The following is a 23,448-nucleotide window of genomic DNA, read 5'->3' on the forward strand; positions in this document are numbered from 1 at the left end:
TCTCGGCTACGCGAGCTTACATGCCTTCTTTCCGTTCCTGGACCACCGGAAAATTCTCCCCTGTCTTCTCCTTGTAAAGCGGACAACTCCACGAACGCATACTCCCTATCCTGTAATATTCTCTTCCTCCGGGGACAACCCGGGATACGGGACAAGGTTATCGCGTTGCTGCTGCGTCCTCAGGTGAGGAAAGCGCAGATAAGAGGAACAACACACACCGAGCAAGCGCGTCGGGGGAGGCGCACGGACGGGACGACACATATCGTAATCTCTCGACTTCATCTTCAGCTGTGGTGTAAGATGCAATCGGCGGACGTACGTTCGTTTATACGATCGCGATCAGGAACGTGTGACGAGCATCGAGTTTGTTAAAATCTGTGGACGGCTTCCGGGAAAAGCGAATCTCTCTCTCTCTCTCTCTCTCTCTCTCTCTCTCTCTCTCTCTCTCTCTCTCTATCCCTCTCGATGACGCTGCCGAGATCGTGTTCCTCTCGTTCGCCGTACTTTATTACCGCGGGTAGTGGTTGAGAGTGATCGCGAACGTGAGCGTGAGTGGCAACGAGCATCGTTCGTGCAGATGCTCCGGCGATGAGAATCACTTCCCGCGCGCTACTATCGTCACCGAGCCGTCGTCTCATACAGCCCTGGGTGCAATCGAGAAGACCGCGACGTCGTTGAATAGACCCCGAGATCTCTGGCAGGAAAAGGGAAAGAAAGGAGCAGCCGCGAGGAAGAGGGCTCGTTGAGAGATTCGAGAATGTCGTTACACTATTCTCAAAGATACCGGTACCGCTCAGCGGCGAAAGCAGGCGGTGTCGGAGCAGGGGAGCAGGGTTCCGATAGCGACGTGGCGGAACTCAGCGACTTCGAGGACGACGAGGACGAGGATGGGGCTGGTGAAGCTGTCAATAGGCAAGTGGTCATGGAGGAGGACGAGGACGGTGAAGACGATGATGAGGACGATGGGAATGATGACGACGAGGATGACGAGGATGACGAAGAAGAGGAAGAAGAGGAAGAGGAAGGCGAAGGACTGCCTTATCCAGGCTTCGTTCCGATCGCGCTGAGATATCTCGACCAAACTACACGACCGCGCAACTGGTGTCTCGCGCTGATCACTAATCCATATCCTTTTGCTACTACTCGAACGAAGGTGCGGTATACGCCGCTCGGAGGACTTTGACCTGCATGCTCGCAATCTGGTATTGTTCCAACCAACACAAAGATCTGAAATATTTTGAGGAAATGCCCGAAGAGACTCGAACGAATCAGCTGATCTCTAGAACAAATTTTCATAATATATAATCGTCTTGGAGATATTGGGGTAACTTTTTATCAGATGTCAGAGAAATGTTCACGAAATGTTAGGACGTTTTCATCAAGGTGTGCTCTCAAGATCAGCTTATATTCGTCAGATATAATCGTCTCGGAGCATAGCGGAAATATCTCGATGATTAAGAAATTTTTCATTATCGACTTTCTACGAATGCTTTTGCTTTTGCGGATGGGTATCGATTGCATTTTTGTATATGCATTTCACGAGCGAATTCACTTTTTTATTTTCATAATATGGTAATCCGACGCGAACGTTTCTCACGGCCCGATCTTCATTAGAAATTTATATCTTCTTTGACTATACACACATGCAAGGGCGCGCGAACAAGGTTGCGCGTACATCAGCATTCGCTGTAGCATCGCTAGCATCGCTATCGGAGTTTGTTGATTTTTCTAAGTTACTAAGTGCCAATGTGCAGTGGGTTATCAGATAAGGTGAAATAAATGGCGCGATAATAAGGTGTGTTTACTTAGTCACATAAATTCATACGCACAATGTCGGAAGCACTGAGGCTTTGCTTATAAAACATATATCGGGTGTACACATTCATTTGATGCCTCTTTTTTAATAAAATTGAACGTTAATTTACAAAAAAAATAAAATGCATTTTAATAAATATTCGTGATTGATTTCGATGACTTTCCACCATCTTTCGGGCACAACTGACAAATTCCCTCTCGGAAGAAAGATGGTGGCTTTGAGTCAATAAATTCGTCAATGCTTTCGTCTCACTAAATGTACATACAATAACATTTATTGTCATGAACACTAGGTTTCAAGATCGATATCGATGATTTCAGAATTGATGACGGGTTCAACCTACGATTTTCCACGCTTAGAGCTGTCGTACAAAACCATTTTCCGTCACTGCTTATTATTTACATTACCATAAACTATACGAGAGCTTGACTCTTACGTCTTTTACGTTCTATTGCCCCGTTCCTACGGGACAGCTTTAACTAAAATTCACTCAATACCCTATGCCCTGTATTTCGGCCTTATTTGTTAAACGCAACATCTTCGTCTCATTGTGTTTATTGAACAGTTCACACTCCTGATCTAGTGTGGTAAACACAGTCCCGAGTGCAGAAGGAAACTGGTCTGAAGACGCCTTAAATAGGTCATTGATTGACCTACTTCTAGGCAAATCCTACCGCGCGCATAGTCGCTTGCCATAGTGGCACACTTCTCTCCCCCTCCTACCTAACCACTCTCTCTCTCTCTCTCTCTCTCTCTCTCTCTCTCTCTCTCTCTCTCTCTCTCCCCCTCTCTTCTTCTTACTCTCTTCTCTCTCATCTCATCATCCCCCTCTCTCTTTCTCTTCTGCTCTTTTCCTCCTCTCGCTCTCTATTTCTTCCTCTATCTCTCCCTTTCCCTCTCTCTCTCTCTCTCTCTCTCTCTCTCTCTCTCTCTCTCTCTCTCTCTATCTATCCCCTCCCTTCCACTCTTTTCCTGTCTGCAAATCCTTCCTCTCTCTCTCTATCCTTCTCTCCTCCCTCTCTCATTCTCCCTCACCCCTTCTCACTTTTCATTCCCTTCCACTCTCCCTCTTCTTTTCACCCTCGCTCTTTTCTTCTTCACTCTCTCTCTCTCTCTCTCTCTCTCTCTCTCTCTCTTTCTCTCTCACTCTTTTTTCCCTCCTTCTCCCTCTGTTTTTTCTCTTTGGTGTCTGCGATGGAAGTTTCTTTTTCCATTTGTTCCTTCCTCGTTCCTTATCATCTCCTTCCCGTCTTCAGTCTAGGAGCATTTATATATATCTACTTGTGCAATCGTAGAGAACATGTAAAACGTAATACCGTACATGGTGTGCGGTCGGACAAAGTTAAGTTAGTCCCCGGTCGGAACAACAAGCGTCGCTGGGTGAGCGTGTGAGCGATTGAACGAACGAATGAACGGCGAGCGCACAGAAAGATCTCCATTGTGAGCTCTGACAATAGGTGGGTTGTAGCCGAGCGCCACAAGAGCAGAAAGAGGGGGAGAAAGAGAGAGGGGTGAAGGAGGGAGAGAAAGATTCGATTTTTATATGCAAGATGTGTTCAAGAAATATGGTAGTTTTTGATAAATCAACGTGCGGGCGACACACAGACCAACCATATATATTTACGCGCCGCCTCTAATTGAATGGTGGAGAAATTACGGTATTGCTGTAATAGCTTTGTTTATATTACTTTGTGCAAGTATAATCGAGTAGTTCTTTAATTGTTATACATTATATTATAACACTTTTTTAAATTTGCCTATTAAACGGTATTATTTGAATATTTTATATTGTAGTATTTCGAGAAATATATAAATAAAAACTAAAAATATTTGCACACTTACACACTTTTCTTTCTGGTATAAATTGCCAACTTCCGATTTCATTTATTCATGTCATAGTTAAGCTACATAAGGCCTTATTTCCGAATAAAAAATGGTTGAGTATCCATATACACGCGTGACTTGTGTCTCGGTCTGACAGACATCATTACAAACATTGCTTGCATTAATGTTCATGTTTATTATATTGGATAATAAAAAATGAGCAATGAGGCAAAAATGTTTTATTTCTTCACAGATAGTCTATAATGAGATCCGCCAAGTTGAGACATAGTCAGGTGCAAGTGATCAATTTTCAACATCGATTTACTTGAAAATGAAGCTTCTCGCATTAAAAAAATATTATTCAATATATTCAACTTTTTGTTCATGTGGATTTTCCTTCTTTCGGTTCGTATTACTCCAGTTTGATGATACCATGTATGTATGTTAATCAAAACATTGCCTTTTTTCCTTTTTTTATAAATAGCTAATAGATGCTCGAAAATCCTTTGACATGCCAATTAAAACGTCGTTGAGTAGATGACTTGCTCATTCCGCGTGATTTTTCGGTCACGATTGAAATTATCGAGCAAAGGAATAGCGTTGTTTTTCTCCTGATTTTCCGTATCCTCGCGTTCTTTCACTTTTCGTCGCGAGATCTTTTTCATTTGTCGAATAGTCGGTGAGATTGGAATATATGGGATTGGAAAAAAAGATACTTGAGTGACTCCAGCGTAAACAAAGCAATTATCTGATACCTCGGACGTCGTCGGAAGCGGCAGTCGATCGAAGCAATTTGTTCGCCTTGGCTGCTTGATTGTCTATTAAGTGCCACATAAATGAGCGTCGATGAGAAACAGGTTGACGAGCCATTCCCGACTGATTGACACGTAACGAGCGCTCGCGTAAAAATCGATCGCCTAAGGTATCCTTCACACGAGGCCTACCGTAATTTCGTGACGATACGTGGTGACGTCGCGGTACAATTGCATCTTACAGATACACATGCATACCGAGTAAGAGTCGAATATTCAATAATATCTTTTGAATAGTGCGCGTATACGTAACATAATTTAATTTTAATAGACCGAGTTTTCGCTCGCAGTTTCTTCGCTCGGCCAACTAAAGAAAGATCCTGCACAATAATGTTCAACGCGAACAAACTCGGAAGGAAAGAACTGAATCCGCGGTTAGCCCATGCTAAAACCTGGCTTACATCCTCGAAGCAATAATCTTTGAGTTATCTCTTTGAGTGAAACGATTAATTCCGACAAGCACTGCCAACAACTGAATAATTTGAAGGCAACAGTCCAAGGAAAACGTCCGATTTTGGCCAATTGGAAATAACGGCACACACATTTCATCACGACAACGCCAGACCTCACGTTTCAATGCAGACACAGACACACGACCTGAGACAACTGAGACCTGAACTGGAACCTTTTATTGGATCTTTCGTATTCTCTGGGTATTCTCGCATTATCAGCTCTATCTAACTCGTTTCAGTCATTACAAAGTAATTTGAATGGAAGGAAATAACTTTTCATTTTTCGAAGTCTTGAAAACTACGTTTCAAAGTTCTCTCGTACATGTGGTGCGATTGTATTTGAGTGAGGAACATAGACTCGACGTGTTCTTCTTCCGCAGCGCGACAGAACGGTGTTAATACGCGATTTAGATTTATGCGGACGTTCATATGCGACCGTTATGCGGCGAGCCAAAAATTCTGCCGAGCTAATCCTTATGTGAACGATACTTGACGCGGTCGCGCAAACCTTGCCTGGATGCTGCTGGGAGTAGATTGCATCGTTTGATAAACGGTTATCTAGGCCTGCCGGCCTAGATCTTGTAACATCTACGCCATACTCGGCTCGAGTGTGCGGGGAGTAATCGAATTGATTATTTTCCGCCGCCGCTGCCGCTGCCGCTTATCTCAGCGTGCTACGCGGCGCGACAAAACGGGGCGGGATTTATATTTAGCAAGCGCGCGAGGGCGCATGGACGCACGTGGGCACCCGCGAGATAAAAGGCATTTGTACCTTCGCAAAACGCGCTCGTGTTATTCTCGTAACGATTTAATTACTCACTCCGGAAATGAGGAATGCCTGTACCGCCACGGCTCCTGGAATAGCCCAGAGTGAAAATAGTCTCGTCACGGTCGAACTCCTTGGCGCAGTCTATCTATTACATTACACGGCGGGAGAAAACAGTATTCTCGTTCTTCAGAAAGCAGTTGTTCCATCGGAGAGAGCGATATAGCGAAATCTACACGCTCTTACTTTTCCCTCCTTTCTGACGGAAGGCGAGTAATTTATCATTTATTTGGAAAAGATCGATAAGTTGGGAAATATCAGGTTGCGCAAGAGAGTTTGTCTCTTGTTTATCAGATATTATAGCGGATGGTCCGCTATAATATATCTCGTTGTTCATTATAAAACAACAAAAAACACATAGATTTTTCCTTAACAAATACTTACGTGGTTCGAGAGGGTGAGCATGATGGTGATACTTCTGAACTGCATCACGCTTGGAATGTATCAGCCGTGTGTGGATGATCAATGTGTAACGAATCGGTGTAAAATATTACAGGTACGTACGCGCACAAATACTTGTAAAGGAGTGAACAAAGCGGATAATCCATATTACTGCGTTGGGGATAGAAGCGAGTGCGGTGGGGATGTATCGAGTTTATTTGATTGTGAAATATTTCCACAGAGAAGAACGGTCCGTATTAGTAATTGTCCGATATTGAGTATTGATATGGATTTGCATTAAATCGATTAAATTGGTTAGATTTTTATGCCGAGGAGACCCGTGAGAGCGACATAACGGCAATTACTGAAAGTGTTAATAAGTGAATCAATCGATATAACGTGGCAAAGAAGTTAAAAAGGGAAAAACGGAAAAAAATGAGAAAATTATCGAGCTGACGTGGCCTGTCAATCGAATTCTCGTGCTTCTGAATTTTAATCACGGTCAATTACATTGCTCGTGCTGAGCACTAATTAAATCTTCCGCCTGTTGCTTTTTCTAGATGTTCGATGATATCATTTTTGCCTTCTTCTCCCTGGAAATGACCATCAAAATGGTGGCGATGGGGATTTACGGTAAAGGAACCTATCTCGCAGATTCCTGGAATAGATTAGACTTCTTTATAGTAGCAGCTGGGTGAGTATTTTGTTCGAGCGTCCGGTTTTTATCCTTTACTCTTTTAATTCGTAGTATTCTTTCCATTCGTACTGCCTTTATGATATTACGTACTGCATGAACTTTGAATTGTTTGATTTAACATAGATATCAAATATTCTTTATATTCTTTGACTGGAAAATCAAGAGATAAATATAAATGCTAGTAAAAATCAACAAGATTTTGATTGCGCGCAAGATTCTATCCCTTTTATGCTTTTGGATAAAATTGCGTCAAGTTTAATATTTGTTTATAAAACGGTTTGCATACTTCCTCTTCGACACATCTCGAAACATCCAGTATGCAATAAAAATAATTTGTTTTCTGAAAATTATATTCAAGAGCAAATTTTCTCATCGGATGATGATTGCGTTTCGAAATACATTGAGACAAAGTAATGAAACCATCTTGTACATAACGAATGTATAAACAAATATACGTATATCACATAAAAAAGATATGATACATTGTATTATCGTGAAAGATTACTTAGAGTAAAGTTTGCAAAGTATGTACGTTGTAAGATTTCAAGAACACACAAGATTTGAGAACACACACTGAAGAAGGAATCCTTTGTTTGGATTTCGTTATAGCGCTTTGGAATACTGCCTAAACGTGGAAAATATGAATTTGTCAGCTATACGGACGATAAGGGTTTTAAGACCGTTACGAGCGATCAATCGAATACCAAGTAAGTATATACGGTCTGAGTGGGTTTTTGCCAAATATGTAAAAAACGTGAGAATTGGCTACACATATAATTACACTCTCCTCAAATAAAGTTTATGTCAAATGAAAGTTAATGTCAAAAGTTAAGATTACAAGAATTTCAATAAGATCTTACGCTGTGTTATTTTTATTTGTGGAAAATTGTAGAAACGATAGTATATTATACGGGAGGAAATCCACAATAAAACATATCTTGCACAAGCTTGCACAAGAAACGAAAGATGACATTTTAAAATGGAAAATTACATAAATTTCTATTCTTTTATTGTAACATGACAGAAGCATTTCTGCATCTGCGTTTGTATAATATCATTTTTTCATTTCTACTTTCATAGAACATATTGGTGAAACATACTTTGATCATTTAACTTTGGAACGCATTTATACGCATTGATATTTGAAGAAACTCCGCGAATGTGAATGTGTTGCCTTGATTTAAAGATCTTAAAACTAATAGTTTATCATTGAAGCCATCGTCAACTTTTTTGCGGAACATTATTTTTACGTTATTTTTACCTGTCTCCGACAGGTATGAGGATATTGGTGATGCTACTGCTGGACACTCTTCCTATGCTGGGCAATGTCTTATTACTTTGTTTCTTCGTCTTCTTCATCTTTGGTATCGTTGGGGTGCAGCTTTGGGAAGGCATACTGCGTCAACGTTGCTTCCTGAAGGCGTTGCCCAACATCAAATACCCCGAGTAAGTTGACGAGACACTACATCCGTTACGAAAACATTCGTTAATTTTGCTTATTAAATGTTTGACTCTGATATTTCCCATATTACTATAATTATTCTTATTCATATTTATATTCTTTTTGTTATAATTATTGCTTAACTGATGCTCGACAGACCATTCTCATGGTCATCAAACTCATGTGACGGACATGCAGGTTACATCTTGTAACGCGCACTGCGGTGGTTACTAATAACAATATTATTATTATTATTATTATTATTATTATTATTATTATTATTATTATTATTATTATTATCGTTATTATTATTATTGTTATTGTTATTGTTATCATTGTTATTCTACACTGCAATGCATTTTATTTTTCTTTCCTATATTTTTTTTATTTTATGCAGTTTTACACATACACACACATACACACACAAGCGCAACACGCGCGTGCCTCGTTGATCACGCATTACAAAGTGATAAAACATGCAGAAATCAACGACACAAATGGTCGACGTATTAGTATGGTTGTTATTAGTAAATTTTTTCGCGATTTTTATATTTTGAGTGTGATAAATCGTTTGGTAAAGCGTTGCGTTCATCACGGAGATAACATTGATTGACCATAGAGAAATTATTTAATAGGAAAGTTTAAATTATACTGTAGTACGCATAAAAATATTTACGAGATTTTGTCTGAAATACGCTTTCGTAAAAGTTATGACTGTGGATGTTTTTTACAGCGCTATATGTTGAGCGTAATAAAAGCCAAGTTTCCATGTGTCAAATAAGTGTGCTAATTTCATATTGAATATATTATCACTTGATGTTTTTAAGAAGACACGCCAAGTTATGCCGCTGGTGATTTTTCAGTAGATTTCTACTCGCTTCACTACACACAACACTACACACAAAGTATTTCGACCTCGGTGCGGCCGTAATTTATTTTTATCGTGTGAACAGTCAAATGTTACCTTCACCCACACAACTTTCCACGGGATATTTAGTTACAAGATTTGCAAAAGTATATGAATGCGATAGTCAAATAGTTGGTTCATGAATATGGCGAACCAACTGCAGATGTAAATATGCGCGATTCGATATCGGGCGAACGAGTCGGTCGTATAAACCATATATGCGCGAGACCCGATCAATCTTAACATTCAGATTGCATGGCGAATAGTACGAGTTGTCGTAAAGCACCGCTTACCGAGTTTTTCTCGCTATAAATTTCTCACTCTGTTCTTTTGCTCTTCCATCCTCTTTTCTTCCTATTCCTCTTACTTCCTCGCTTTTCGTCTCTCGCCAGTATTTCTCTGTGCCAGTATATTTTGCGCTCGATTCGCTTTTACCAGGCATCGATATCTATTCGAAATATAATGTATACTCTTGGCCACTCTCCGTTTGACTTACCACGAAACTACTCGCAAAATATTTCTTTCCCTCGACATTAACTTGCGTGAAAAACGAATCATTAAATATTTAACACCTACGCATATTATTCGTTCATTCACAGTAACAAATGACGGGAGATGTACTAGAATCATGATATATATAATTGGTATATCCGAATATCCTTCTCTCTTTTTTACATTTCCCAAATTTTCCTTCACGTTCCTAATATTTATTATATTTTTTATCATATTTATTCATACATAAAAGAAAACAATTACCTTTTGTCTTGAATTTAATCAGAATTTCGATACTTATTTAGAAATTTAAACAGTTAAACTCTGAAGGAGGACTCGACGTATAAGAGGCTGAGTGAGTGCTAATTATAAGCTTTAAAAGAAGCTATTTCCCGAATCAATATTTATTTGTTTTGAACAAAGGACGCAGAGAAAAATCCTTTTCATCTTGCACACACATAAATAGTGTGATAAAATTGTAACTTTTTACAGTACTGACTTTGATGCTTACAGTGATCTTTTCATTACATTCTTCAACATTGATTTAGAATTGTTTTAATCCTTTGCTTTAAAGAAAGGAAAGATCATGGATGACGGAAGAGATTGAATAAAGTTCCAGGAGAGGCCTGGAGGGATCAGCATATATATATATACATATACGTATTATTACATAAAGCTTTGTTTTGTAGAAACATCTTGTTAAGCGTTAAAAAATATTCCATTTCTCCCTCTTTTCTCTCTCTCTTTCTTCCTCTCTCCCGCTCTCTTTTTTTGACACTATTCTTCTTTCTCTTTATTTTACTCGTGACTAAAAGAAACTAGACATGTAAGGACAAGAGATCCCAAAAAGGCGGTGACAGGCTATTGTTTCGCTGTTGCAGGTTACTCTCGGACGAGTACTCGGTTCGATCACGCATTTAGTAAGCTCTAGTAGAGAACAATGTGCTGTACACATACACGTACATGCACACACAAACACACAAGCGAACGAACAAATAAACAAACAAACACACACACACACTCGCACATCATCAAATAATAACACACGATATATCTACACGATTCATAGAATATATTATATACACACGTGGCATCCAATTGTACATATATGTATATACAATAACTATACATGCATATGTGATGTGCATACGTATATATATTACTATTGTCTCACATTCTCTATCTTTTCCTCTCTTTTCTCTTCCTTTCCACCCTCTCACTCTCAATTCTATCTCGTCCCTCTTTTTCACTCCTTACATTCTTTCTTCTCATCTCTTTTCTCGTGTCTCTCTCTCTCCCCCCTCTCTCTCTCTCTCTCTCTCTCTCTCTCTCCCTCTCTCTCTCTCTCCTTTACTCTTCTCTCCCTCTCTCCCTTCCCTTTTCTCTCTCTTCCTCCCCCTCTTCTGTCTTTCTCTCCCTTCCTCTCTTTAACCCTCCCTCTGATCCTCTTTTTCTCTCATTCTCCTCTTCCCACTTCGTATCTCACTTTCTCAACTTTCCTCTTACTCTCTCTCTCTCTCTCTCTCTCTCTCTCTCTCTCTCTCTCTCTCTCTCTCTCTCTCTCTCTCTCTCTCTCACCTTTCCTATCTTCTCTCTTGTTTTAATCACCGTACCAGTATGCGACTGTGCTGTAGTGTGTACTCACATAGAGCATGGCGTCTCGACTGATAAGGAACAAAATACTGTTTTGAATAGCGGTTATCGCGATTGCGGAAATGGTTGCTTCAAGATTGAGACCTCCCGTGTGTGAGAAAAAAAATTTGATCTTCGCAAAAGTTCGAAATAGTATTTTAGTGTCCGATCTACTTCACGGTCTCTATACTCTAGCATCAGCACTGAAATCTTGTGACGTGAATATGTGTGCGCGCGTGCGCGCATATACATACACACTTACGCATACACACATTGTATAATATATATATATATATATATATATATATATATAATCGTGATAAGCAATTTGGAAAGACGGAAATATAGGTGATAGATAATGAAGTGTTTGTGAATTCGTCAGTGAATCGAAACACTTTTCACGATTGCGAGACCCCGGATCTCTTTGACTATTCCGATGCACGAGTCGATGTTTTTTCGCTTCCCTATGTTCTTGACGTGTTCCTCGTGTGATATCTCTCGTGTGACTCGTTTTTCTTCACTTTCTCTCTTTGTGTCTCTCTCTCTCTCTCTCTCTCTCTCTCTCTCTCTCTCTCTCTCTTTCTCTCGTTCTCTTTCTACTTTGTCTTCCTTCAGTTTGTCTTTAGCCGGTAAACGTAATGATGCTTTCCACATATATATGGTACATATGTATGACCCATTGTTTAAATCAATTTTGTGTGTGCGTGTACGTTTGTATGCGCGCATATATGTATGTGTGTGTGTGTGTGTGTTTTTCTGTGTGTGTATCTGGCATTAATGACATCTGTAGTGTGACTACATCGTAGCGCTTTGACGATAACTCATCATATCGTTACACTGGCGCTAATCAACGAAATTATTGGATCGATTTGAAGAATTGCTAGTTCCCTCGCAAGAGATCCTCTCTTTCTCAATTCTTTATAAGCAAAAGTTGCGTGCAATTTTGATGAGATTCCAGTCTAGAAAAAGTCGGTCTCATATCGTTCGAGGTAGCTCACTATGCATGAACTCGAGAGTCGACGACCATCCTATATATCTATAATGTTATCATCAATTATCGCGGAACACGCCGGATTATTTTAGACTCCCATGTACACGAGCTTTCGCACGTAGGAACGTTTCTATTTTCATTCACAGGAAAATATGAAATACGGCGAATTAATGGAGGAGGCCAATTCCCCTTCTTTCGTATTTTAAGGTGCGATTATGCGTCCTAGATGCGTATAATTTTTACAACTTACATCTCTTTTTCTCTGTCTCTCTCTTTCTCTTTCCCTTTCTCTCTCTCTCTCTCTCTCTCTCTCTCTCACTCTCTCTCTCTCTTCATCTTTTTTCTTTCTTTCACGTGCGCGTGCAAGACTGCATTCGACTAGCCGAAACTGTTTTAATTCCGAACTCGCGCGTGCGATAGCATACCTAGGAGAAGTAGGCTCCATAAAGTCCACAAGCCTCAAGCTCAGAGAGCTAATTAAACGCGTGGTGCTTGTGCGATCTATTCCGGTGTACGTAGCAGCTATTTTCGAACGTTTATCGACTTCTGTACCGGGGCGTTACTGCCGTTCTCACGTCCATATCGGCACACCGCTGGAGCTTTGCGAATGGCGGTAGCCCTAGAAGCGAGATTCGTTCGTGCTTTTTCTAAGAGACGAGTCTTCTAGAAAAATATTGATTAAATATTGATATTAATGATGCTCATTTTTGCAAGAAGCTGGCATTATCAAGCGAGTATCGAAATATTTACCAAGTAAAATATCGCGACACTATGCACTCGATCGACCTTAATCGACCTTGTGTTTTTGGAAATTGTTCTCATGTATCGTGAACCCGTTGATGTGTATATCTGTATATCGCATGATATATACATATGTCGCGTGAGTATATTATTACTGTCTTTACCCACGAAGAACTTGCCGCCAAAATGGATGTACAGAGTACAACTAGATGACCACATTATTTTTTACGATTTTTCTATTTCTTGTGACCTGATATTTAGACTTCTTTCATATATATGTGTGTATGTATAGGGTATTTCATTTTAATTTAAAAAGTCAATTTCTGGAAATTACGAGATTTTAGAAAAAAGGATATTTCTTACAAAAATTGTATGACTTCGAGGGAGACATAAGGTGGTGCCATCGGTTCAATCTTGGAATCAAAGTCGTTTGAAGAACGGAATTGTCTCGCGTCTGTCAAGATTACTCTCTCACTGAAATTGTCGATATTTTTCTGATATTCCTAGAATGCCTTAGAGGAGGAAGGTGGCGTTCAGCTATCGTTTACGATTGCCAAATCGGCAGCATCCCAATGCTTCCACAAATTTTCCACATTGAACGAAGAACTCGACGTGGGCAATTAACTCGCCAAAGACGAATCGCGCCAGAATCGTGTCAACGTTCACTCAATGCTCGTATCATCGCTGTGTTGGCGATGGTACACAATGATCCTCGGATCAGCCTTCGACAGCTCGAACGTGAGCTGGGAGTGTTGCCATCGAATCTGCCTCGTGAATCTCTTATGGACTTCTGGCCATGTTTTCGTCCAGACACTATCTGATCAGAACATGGTAAATCGGGTTGTGTTTTATCAGTGAGCGATGCAACAAACTTGATGCTCCGGAATAGATCATCTTAAGATTGCAGATTAATGCAAATACAGTTGTGATTTCCTACACATGATTTTCAAACTGAAATATACAAGATAAATGTCTCAATTAATGACTGTCTCATATTATAACCATCGCATCTATTTTCTTTGATAAATTAATCAGTACAGGTCTATATTTATTTAAAAAAATGTTTTTACCCTAAATTTTTGCATATTACCGTGGTTTTATTTAAATTTAGAAATAATTGTTTGCTCGGTTTCGATTGATAACAACCATTGTTACAAAGAGTAGAAGATGGATGTCGAACGATGTGCCATACTCCAGGAGTATTTGAACGCACAAGACAGTCCATGAGACAAAGAATCCAGAATTGTATTGCTTCACACGAACATTTAAGCGTCTCCTTTAACATTTGTTTTTTAATTCTTAAAATTTATTTAAATAAATGTTATTATATGTATTACGTTAACATCGCAATTAATTATTTTAACGTTAACTCGACGTTAACTTTTAACTAAGGGTTTTAGGCACTATGTTTGTAGGAATTTTTTTGTTTGTCCTGATGAAGAGAATATACAGTCCAGCCAGTCCATTCTTTCTGAAATACTTTATATATAGGATATTAAAAAGAGCTTTAAAACTTTTAAATAAAATTTATAGTACTTTTATTATACTGGGTAAAAATACTAAATAAAAATAAAAATATCAACCTTTTTAGAGTTACCAAAATTTTTCAATTTTAGTAACACAAGTTTAGCAAACAGATATCTTACCAAACAGATATTATCAATTTCTTTGATTTCTTTGATGTTTGCAAGAGATGTTATACATGTCCTTAATTAATTTCTATGTACGCGTAACATCTTCGTATCATAAAATTGCGAGTTCTCTCAAAAATTCCCGGCTTTCATTGAATCAGTTTAGCTTCAACATCTTAAATTTTCTGACGTATTTTTGTTCATTACTGGATTTCTTCTTATGAGGATATATTGAAAACTTAGTGCACACTTCATCGACAAATAATGTACAAAAATTACATATATCAGAGAATCGAAAATGCAGCTGAACAGATTCGAAGAAGATTAGAAATTTTTGAAACAACTTGGAATTCTGTAATATGAAGATGTCACGCGTGCACCATAGAAACGGATGGTGGTATAGAATACCTTTTGTAAACAATCAAAGTAATAATAAAGTAATGATAAAGTAATGATAAGATACTTATTACTCGTTAAATTTGTGATACTGAAATCAAATAACATTTGTAACTCTGAAAGAATTACTTTCTCAATCTATTTGCTAAGTAGTTTTTACTAAATGTGATGAATACTATCTATCCTGTAAGTTTTCGATCTTTTTTTTTAACGTCCTGTACATTAAATACGTTGCTACTATATACACATTGACGAAGCATGCAAAGAATGTATCCGTGTATAATAAGGTACATGTGTACGCAAGCCTAAACTTAAGGGTCTACGCGTGACATACCGGCTTGCGTTAAATCAATTTAATCGTCACTTCGTTAATTTTCCAGCGATCTAGAGAAGTATTTCGAGTATCAGGGTCAGGATTATATTTGCTCGCGTCCCGACGACAGCGGGATGCACTCCTGCAGTAATCTACCGCCGCTCAAAGTCGGTGAGTGAGTTAACCAACGGTTTATCGCATCTGCTCCCTTCATCATTCTCATCGCGAACTCATCTGAAGCAATTTATTATGACATGTTAATACGTTAGCTTACGATTTTAATTATTTAACACTTAATACATACGACAACTAGGTTATATAACAGAATTAATTACATTTTTTATGTTTTCTGAGATTTCGTTGATTTCGTTTTAATGACAGCCATTTTAATCAATAAGTTTAAGTTTTTTTTTTTATTTTTCATTATTATATTCCGATATTTTCTAGTCTTATTTTGTTTCGGAGGAAGATAATTTATCAAGTGACTACCATAATCGAACGGATCGACGTGCTTTCGCATTTAGGAAACTTGGTATGCAATAGCACCGCCCTGCCGAACAATAACGTCACGTTCATCAACAATGACACTTGTGTTAATTGGAACTACTACTACACCGAGTGCAAGGGACAGGGCAACAATCCATTCCAAGGAACTATTTCATTCGATAATATCGGTCTCGCCTGGGTCGCCATATTTCTTGTAAGTGCTTTATGTATCTGTACTTTCGTTCGGGAGCGAATAATTTCCGCACATATATATGAGAAAAGACGCCTCATTTTAATTGATACAATTGAATATATCGATATGTTCTTCATGACATATTCTTCATGAAGAGAAATAGTTGCTTAAATGTTAAAATTCAATTATGTTTTTTTCTCTCTGTGCGGATATCGAAAGTTTCAGACAAAGTTGTTCAATTTTCAAAGGAAACAATATTAATACAATGTTAACATTGTTATAATTTTGAAATGGATTTTTCAAGATTATTTTAAAATGAACCTGAGCTTTTCAAGAATTATGAATATGGAGATAATGTAGATCAACAATATTAGCATAATCCTAGATATCTCACATCTATTAGATGAGTGCAAAAGTTTTGATAGATTTCGTGATGAAAAACGCGTGTGCGCGCTAGTTGGAAAGCTTCGTATTTCTACATAGTAAAAAGTATAGTATTTATTGTACAAAGTATGAATGTACAAAGAGAGATAAATAAAATTCGCGCATGTCATTTCGATACTTCCAGGACTACATTATATTGATTTACTAATGCATTAATTTGTCGAATAATTCGTCGTTATTTCATTAAAATGTCGACATGATGTAATTGTGTCGTTTTGCGCAGGTAATTAGTTTGGAAGGATGGACGGATATAATGTATTACGTGCAGGACGCCCACTCCTTCTGGGACTGGATATACTTTGTTCTTCTCATAGTGGTAAGTGTCCCATTTCCTACTCTATAACGCAAAGCACAATATGTGAAATGTTTTCGAATCTACACCGTCCTCGAAATGAATGACTTGCATAACACATATGATAATTGTGTTGAGAAATTGACTGTTTGAATTAAAATGAGAGACCGTGCGTGTGTATGTGTGCGCGCGCGCGAAACGTGTGTTGCGAAACGAACGAGAATTGATGTATTAAAAGATGCATGGTTGCAGATCGGTTCGTTCTTCATGATCAATCTTTGCTTGGTCGTAATCGCAACACAATTTTCGGAGACGAAGAAGAGGGAGATGGAGAGAATGCGGCAGGAACGCGCGCGCTATCATTCGACTTCGACGCTCGCGTCGTCTACGAATACTTCGGAGCCTACTACTTGTTACGCCGAAATCGTTAAGTGAGTACTCGTTGTCATTATCGCAATATCCTGCCTTTCCTTCTTCCTAGCCACTAGCCGACTGCAGTCTGACGTATCGCCTCACCGGAACCGTCCTCTATTTCTGTCTGGTCCTTCAATTTTGCAAGACCAGTCCATCTTTCTTAAGACGCGTGAACACGGAACCATCGATGTAATATATTGAATCGGGTTCCCGCTGCTGGGTTGCAACGATATTATAATGGTCCGACATTTCCTTTTTTCAGATACATCGCTCACCTCTGGCGACGGAGTAAACGAAGACTGATGAAGAGGTACCGACTGCACCTGTACAAAAGACAGCAAAAGCGGGAGCAGAACCTGCTCAAAGAACAGAGTCAAGCTTTCCGCTCGAATGCTGCTGCAGGGTCAAATCGAGTACCGGGTGGTAAGTATCGTTCTTTCATATCTCGCGTCATTCCGTTGAAATTCTAGGTGGAGACAAAACTAAAATACGAAGAAGAAGAAGGATAAACTGGATGATATTATTGCTTTCTCTTATGTTGAGGATGTTTGAGTGAATATTTTTCTCACATTAGAAATCGTACAGCTGATATTACAAGTTGCTTGCTAATATCGAAGAAATAATAACAGAATAATAATATCGAGAATTGGAATATTCTCATTTTGCATCAGTTTCATCTTTAATTTGTTTTTTCTTTAATCGGCTACCCTAACGTTTCGCGATAGAGCAGTCGTAGTGGCTGCTGAAAGATGCATTCAAGACGCGCTTCCTCTTTGGCTTGTTCAATAACATACTACACAGCTGAGCTACATGTTTGTTCCGAATATCATTCACGAGAGTAAACTTTGCTTCGAATTGTCGAAATTAATGCACTCAGATGGAAGACTGCATCATGGAAGATGTCCGCGACTTCTCGCCGCGCTAGAGTACGCGGAGCAACAGCAACAGCAACAGCAACAGCAACAGCAACAGCAGCAGCAATTACAGGTGACCGTCAGTGGTAATGGCGGATCGATGGTCATCGATTCCCCGACGATTGCATCCCCCTTACAGGCTGTCGCCGCGACTATTACTATGAACGCCGGCAATAGTGGCAGCGGCAGCGGCAGTGGTAACATTGCGCCTCGTGCTAGCCCTGAAATTTCCGAGGCTGACATTTCGACAAACGTCTGCCATAGACTGAGCGTACATCGCGCCTCCTCAATTTCTTGTAACGGTAACGACAACGTCGTGGGACATGCAGTCGAGGCAAGTTCACCGCTGAACAGACTAGAGACTTCTAGTAGATTAGAAATGCGATCCATTAGATGCTTTTAGAGGCTTCGAAAGCGAGGCTTTTATACAAATGGTTAATGAGACGTTATTATGAAGATAAAAAATTTTAGTGAAAATTTTAAAGTGTCTGATGGATTTTATCTTACAAGTTGTTAGAGACGTGCATGCGAACGAAATTTTCTTGTGCATTCATTCCTTGTCACTGCGAGTGAGGTGATTAATAGTGTGATCGCGACTGAAGGAAATATTAGAGTGATCTTTTCGATATTCCATACGGTGGTCTATACGTTCAATTCAATTCAACGTTGTTACATGTTTAATGTCAGCGCGAAAATTGCTTTACATTTAAAATCCTTCGTATGTGTCTGCTAATAATTTTCTAATAAATAGACAATAGTTGACAGTCGAGAAATTTGAAAATTACTAAGAGTCTTTGTCTTCAGCGGATTTCACGATCAAGAACTTTCCCTATGGCAGACACAGTAATTTCACAGGGAATATACACATCTGCCAGAGATCTCAATTACGTCACTCGACCGACAATGTTACTTCGATAACATTACACGAGTCTTTACTTTCTAAAAACGTTAGATTCGACTAGGATCTTTGTAGAAGTTTTTCAAACACAAACAATTACGTTTTATCTAGATGAACTCGTTTAGTGCTTTTTCTATTCAGCTATTCGCTTCACATAATATTTATCTTGTGTTCTTATGCGCTAGCAGTTGTATTGAATAACATAATACATGTTTTGCATGTGAAAAAGGATAAGGGATTACATATTTTGTCGCATCAGTTTTTCTGCATCATCGATTTCTATCAACGACAGTCGGTGAGCTTAAGATATGATGAAAGACGGTAGGCGAGATTTCGTTTTTCTTTTTTTTTTCTTTATGCGACAAGTCCGAAATGACAGCAGACGATTAAGGGAAAAAAAGGGAGGGAGAGGGAAGGCAGAGGGAAAGAAAGAGGCCGTGTTAACACATATCATACGCACAAAGTATAACACACAAAGTATGCTTGATTGTCGCCTTCTAGACGAACAGCACGTTGTTGAGCCCGCCATGTACGCATTATCGGAGGAGAAGCAGCGTAATGTTTAGCGACGTGGTACTGCTGCATGGCAGCAATAATGTCGGGAATGCGTTGCAGCCGGGGACGACGGTGACAACACCGGGCGAACGTAATGTTTGCTCAAGCGAGAAAATGACGCAGACGGGTGATGGCAACGTTTGGTCTAGTCCGCTGCCGGATCACGTACAGGTAATTTCCACTGTCGCGCTGTCACACAGATTCGGAGTGTGAATATACCATAAATGTTTTCTCGCGAGAAGACGCTCTCGCCTTTTCCAACACAGTCTTCATCTCCTTTGAAGTTCCTTGCGATCAAATTTCTGTGAGAACGAATAAATTTTTCAGTAAATTATAGTGTGAATTTGTTTTAATAACCGTAAAAAGTTTGCGTATTGTGTGGAATACACCAGATTTATTTCTTCATTGCGAACCTAAAGATTCACTTCTATTTGTATAACAGTAGAATTTATTCCGCGCAAGTGAAAAGTTATTAAAAATCAAATGATTCGGTTGTCGTTTTATGTTTCAACTGGGATTCCACTCGAACGACTCGAAAACATCTCTCTCGGGAGTGGCGCGTGGAATTCACCGGTACAACCTGTACAACTTGCAACTATCTGAATGTTATGCGATATGAAGAAAACTGAACATGAAGAAGAGGCTGCACTGCAAATTGCAAGAGACACTCTACTTTCATATTGGCCCTGTGTGTATGTGTTGCAGATGCAAGCTGAACTGGGTGTTAACGAAGCTATGACATGTCAAGAACTGCTGGCTCTCAGCGGTGCCCTTAGTGCCGCCCTACCAACCGGCCAGTTGGCGCTTGATTCGTTTTTGAATTCGCTTACAAAAGGCAAGTCCATATTTGATGTATGACTTAAACCGTGATTAAACATAAAATCAAAGTTTACGATCTTACCATTTGAAAATGCCCCAATCGAGGGCATTTGCGGAAATTGATTCGGAATCTAGAGAGAGAGAGAGAGAGAGAGAGAGAGAGAGAGAGAGAGAGAGAGAGAGAGAGAGAGAGAGAGAGAGAGAGAGAGAGAGAGAGAGTGTGAGACGGAATTGGACGGATAAATAGAGAGAGAGAGAAGGTATCTAAAAGTGAAGGAAGCGTACGGAAATGCGAATGTATTCGGCAGGTATCACGGATCGTCGTATAACGCTGGAAGATCGCACGCAATGGCTTACATCCGACGTTGACAATTGTTCCTGCTGCTGTGAGCAACAAAGCGGCGATCAATGGCCGGAGGATACCGAGAAGTGGCAGAAATTGTCGCGCGCGAGAAGATTCCTGAGAGCTATCGGCAACTGCTGTATCTGCACGTTGCGTTGCATAAGACGGTGGATCAAGAAACTCGTGGAGCACAAATACTTCCAGCAGGGTATTCTTCTGGCGATCCTCATTAATACTTTGAGCATGGGAATCGAATATCACAATCAGGTGATTCTCCACTGGATCATGATCCACCATCTCGTACATTTCGCACATTTCGATCTTGCAGTGTAGCGTAATCAATGCGTTGTTACTTCGCTAGTCAAAAGAAGAAAAAAAAGAAAAAAAGAAATCTTGCAGTTATTTAAATGCTAAAATAAAAGAAAACAAAGAAAAAGAATGCTTAAGAGGAGAAAAAACTGCTGCTGTACGACGCAATCACCGACAGCTAGCTCCTTTCAGTGAGAGAGATTCGTATATTTAGCGACTTGACGATCTTCTAAAATCCAAAAGCCGAAGCATAATCGTCACGTTATTTCGTTGCGTGTGCAGCCGGAACAACTGACGGTCGCTGTCGAAATAAGCAACATTGTGTTTTCGGCGATCTTCGCGGTGGAGATGTTGCTTAAAATAATAGCGGAAGGCCCGTTCGGTTACATCAGCAATGGCTTCAACGTCTTCGATGGCATCGTCGTCGTTCTAAGGTAGAATAGCTCTCTTCTCCAAAACTTTGCATTGATTGCCGGTATTTGTTCTCGCTTGTCATCAGCATCATTATAAACAAGTAATACAAAGTAACTTATATGCACGTATATAAATAACGACATGCTAAAGTATCAATGTCCCATAAACTGCGTGTGTATCAACGCGGTCGTTCAGTTTTACGAGTGCTGAGTTTGAGTTTTACGAGGATGCCATGCAATGCGTATGGCACAGCGCACAGCGACTATAACAGCGTTCTCCTGAAACTCTCTCGCGAATCTCGATATAATCGGGACGTGTGTTGATGCAACACATGGAATGAACTTGGGCGACGTGTGTTTCTAGCGTCGTCGAGCTTTGCCAGGCGGTCGTAGAAGAGCGCGGCGGTAGTTCCGGCTTGAGTGTCCTGCGCACTTTCCGTTTGCTTAGAATCCTGAAGTTGGTGCGATTCCTACCGAATCTACGACGACAGCTCTTCGTGATGTTGCGCACCATGGATAACGTTGCCGTATTCTTTTCTCTTTTAGTACTTTTCATCTTTATATTCAGGTAAGTCGCCAAACTGTTGTCCGCGTCGTCGACGCTGTCGGAATTTTCGGGCGTCGCGCCGTCGCCGGGTCTTCTCTCAGTTTTCATTTTCCTTGTCTTTTTTCTTGCTCTTATTTCATTTCCTTCGTGGTCCTCCTCTTCATGAGTCGCGCCAAGTGTCACCGTCGGATTGACGAAATATTATCTCGATTGATTCGCGCCTGTTATATATAAAATGAGTCTCGAGGGAACGCGCGGATCGCGTTAAAAAGCAAATTATGAGGCGCTGTGGCGTCTTCCTGTTCTAATTATCATTTTCATCAGCCTAGTAACGTTTGCATGTTTGGAAAAGCGGATCAAAGCTACTGAACTGTCGATAGATATTGTCAAACATGGAAAAGCGCTTTGAAATATGAAGCGTCGATGACGATGACGACTCTAGGATTTTGTAACGATATCGTATATATTGTTCGCACGATACGATTATATGAAAAAGCAAAGTGTTCTTTATATGTGCGCGTATAGTGACGATAATATATTGTCACTATGGCTGATACAGCAACGGATACATTTGATAATAATGTTTGACTACCGCTATTCATCAGTTTTATTGACATCAAAATATAATAACAGGAAAAGAGCTCTATAACATTTTTACAACTTGTTTAGTAATGTTTTCAGAGTTGATTATTCCTTTGCTCAAATGCTTAAAAAGGATAAGAATGTGATTGTTGAAAAATATATATTTTTCATAAAACAATTGTATATTTCATGTACAGATTGCAAGTTTGATTTAAAATATTATATTGATACAATAATACAATATTTTTATCTGATTATACATATAATTATATACATATATATATATATATATGTATATGTACTATGTATATATGTATATAATTATTTTGGTTAGAAATTACGAATCATTTACGATTATATAATATATTTAATTGTACGACAATAAAAAGCGATATCGGCGCTCGATATTTCGAAAGTAGCCTCTTGCTCGCTTCTTCGAGCTTTTGCAGGAGCAAATTGCGCTGCTGCTCTACAAGCCGAGGCCTACCATTAGGTGACTTTCTTCTGTTCATACTTCTTCTCTTCTACTTTATTCGCTTTTACTTTTTTCTGCGCGGTGTATGAGCCGCCATCAATTTTAATGCATATATATATGTGTGTATGTGTATATGTATACACACACACACACACATATACAGAATTTTCGAGTTTACAGCAATTGTCCCGTATTTTCGCGTCTCCTAGCGTTTTCCTTCAGCGCCATATTTTCTGACGTTGTTAATGGTGATGATGGTATTTGTCAGCACGTCTATCATGAGGTGGCCTGCTGTCGCCCCTCCTTTTTATGGCTTGAGGCATCGAACGTACTATCGACGTGTTTTTTTTACCTATCATACATATCTATATCTATATATGTGTATATATATATATATATATATATATATAAT

The 23,448-nt window shown here is 39.5% G+C and overlaps 1 protein-coding gene across 7 annotated transcripts in view; it reads left to right on the forward strand.

The window, feature by feature from the left end:
• Window positions 1–395: 395 nt before the first annotated feature.
• Ca-alpha1T (Ca[2+]-channel protein alpha[[1]] subunit T) overlaps window positions 396–23,448 on the forward strand; it is a 43,957-nt gene continuing 20,904 nt past the window's right edge. For 2 of the 7 annotated variants that reach the window (XM_025307671.1, XM_025307670.1), the window contains exons 1-17: window positions 396–1,125; window positions 6,115–6,226; window positions 6,672–6,805; window positions 7,418–7,515; window positions 8,083–8,254; window positions 10,530–10,568; window positions 15,420–15,523; window positions 15,877–16,052; window positions 16,699–16,791; window positions 17,020–17,198; window positions 17,444–17,604; window positions 18,059–18,429; window positions 19,495–19,719; window positions 20,254–20,383; window positions 20,676–20,977; window positions 21,302–21,453; window positions 21,797–22,000. In XM_025307671.1, coding sequence (XP_025163456.1) covers window positions 758–1,125; window positions 6,115–6,226; window positions 6,672–6,805; window positions 7,418–7,515; window positions 8,083–8,254; window positions 10,530–10,568; window positions 15,420–15,523; window positions 15,877–16,052; window positions 16,699–16,791; window positions 17,020–17,198; window positions 17,444–17,604; window positions 18,059–18,429; window positions 19,495–19,719; window positions 20,254–20,383; window positions 20,676–20,977; window positions 21,302–21,453; window positions 21,797–22,000 — 3,020 coding nt within the window. In that variant the 5' untranslated portion in view covers window positions 396–757. The remainder of the gene's footprint in view (window positions 1,126–6,114; window positions 6,227–6,671; window positions 6,806–7,417; window positions 7,516–8,082; window positions 8,255–10,529; window positions 10,569–15,419; window positions 15,524–15,876; window positions 16,053–16,698; window positions 16,792–17,019; window positions 17,199–17,443; window positions 17,605–18,058; window positions 18,430–19,494; window positions 19,720–20,253; window positions 20,384–20,675; window positions 20,978–21,301; window positions 21,454–21,796; window positions 22,001–23,448) is intronic. The other 5 variants (XM_025307675.1, XM_025307674.1, XM_025307673.1 and 2 more) reach the window with 4 other exon arrangements.

Source organism: Harpegnathos saltator, unplaced genomic scaffold, assembly GCF_003227715.2.
Source record: "Harpegnathos saltator strain DR-91 unplaced genomic scaffold, Hsal_v8.6 scaffold93, whole genome shotgun sequence".
NCBI lineage: Eukaryota > Metazoa > Arthropoda > Insecta > Hymenoptera > Formicidae > Harpegnathos > Harpegnathos saltator.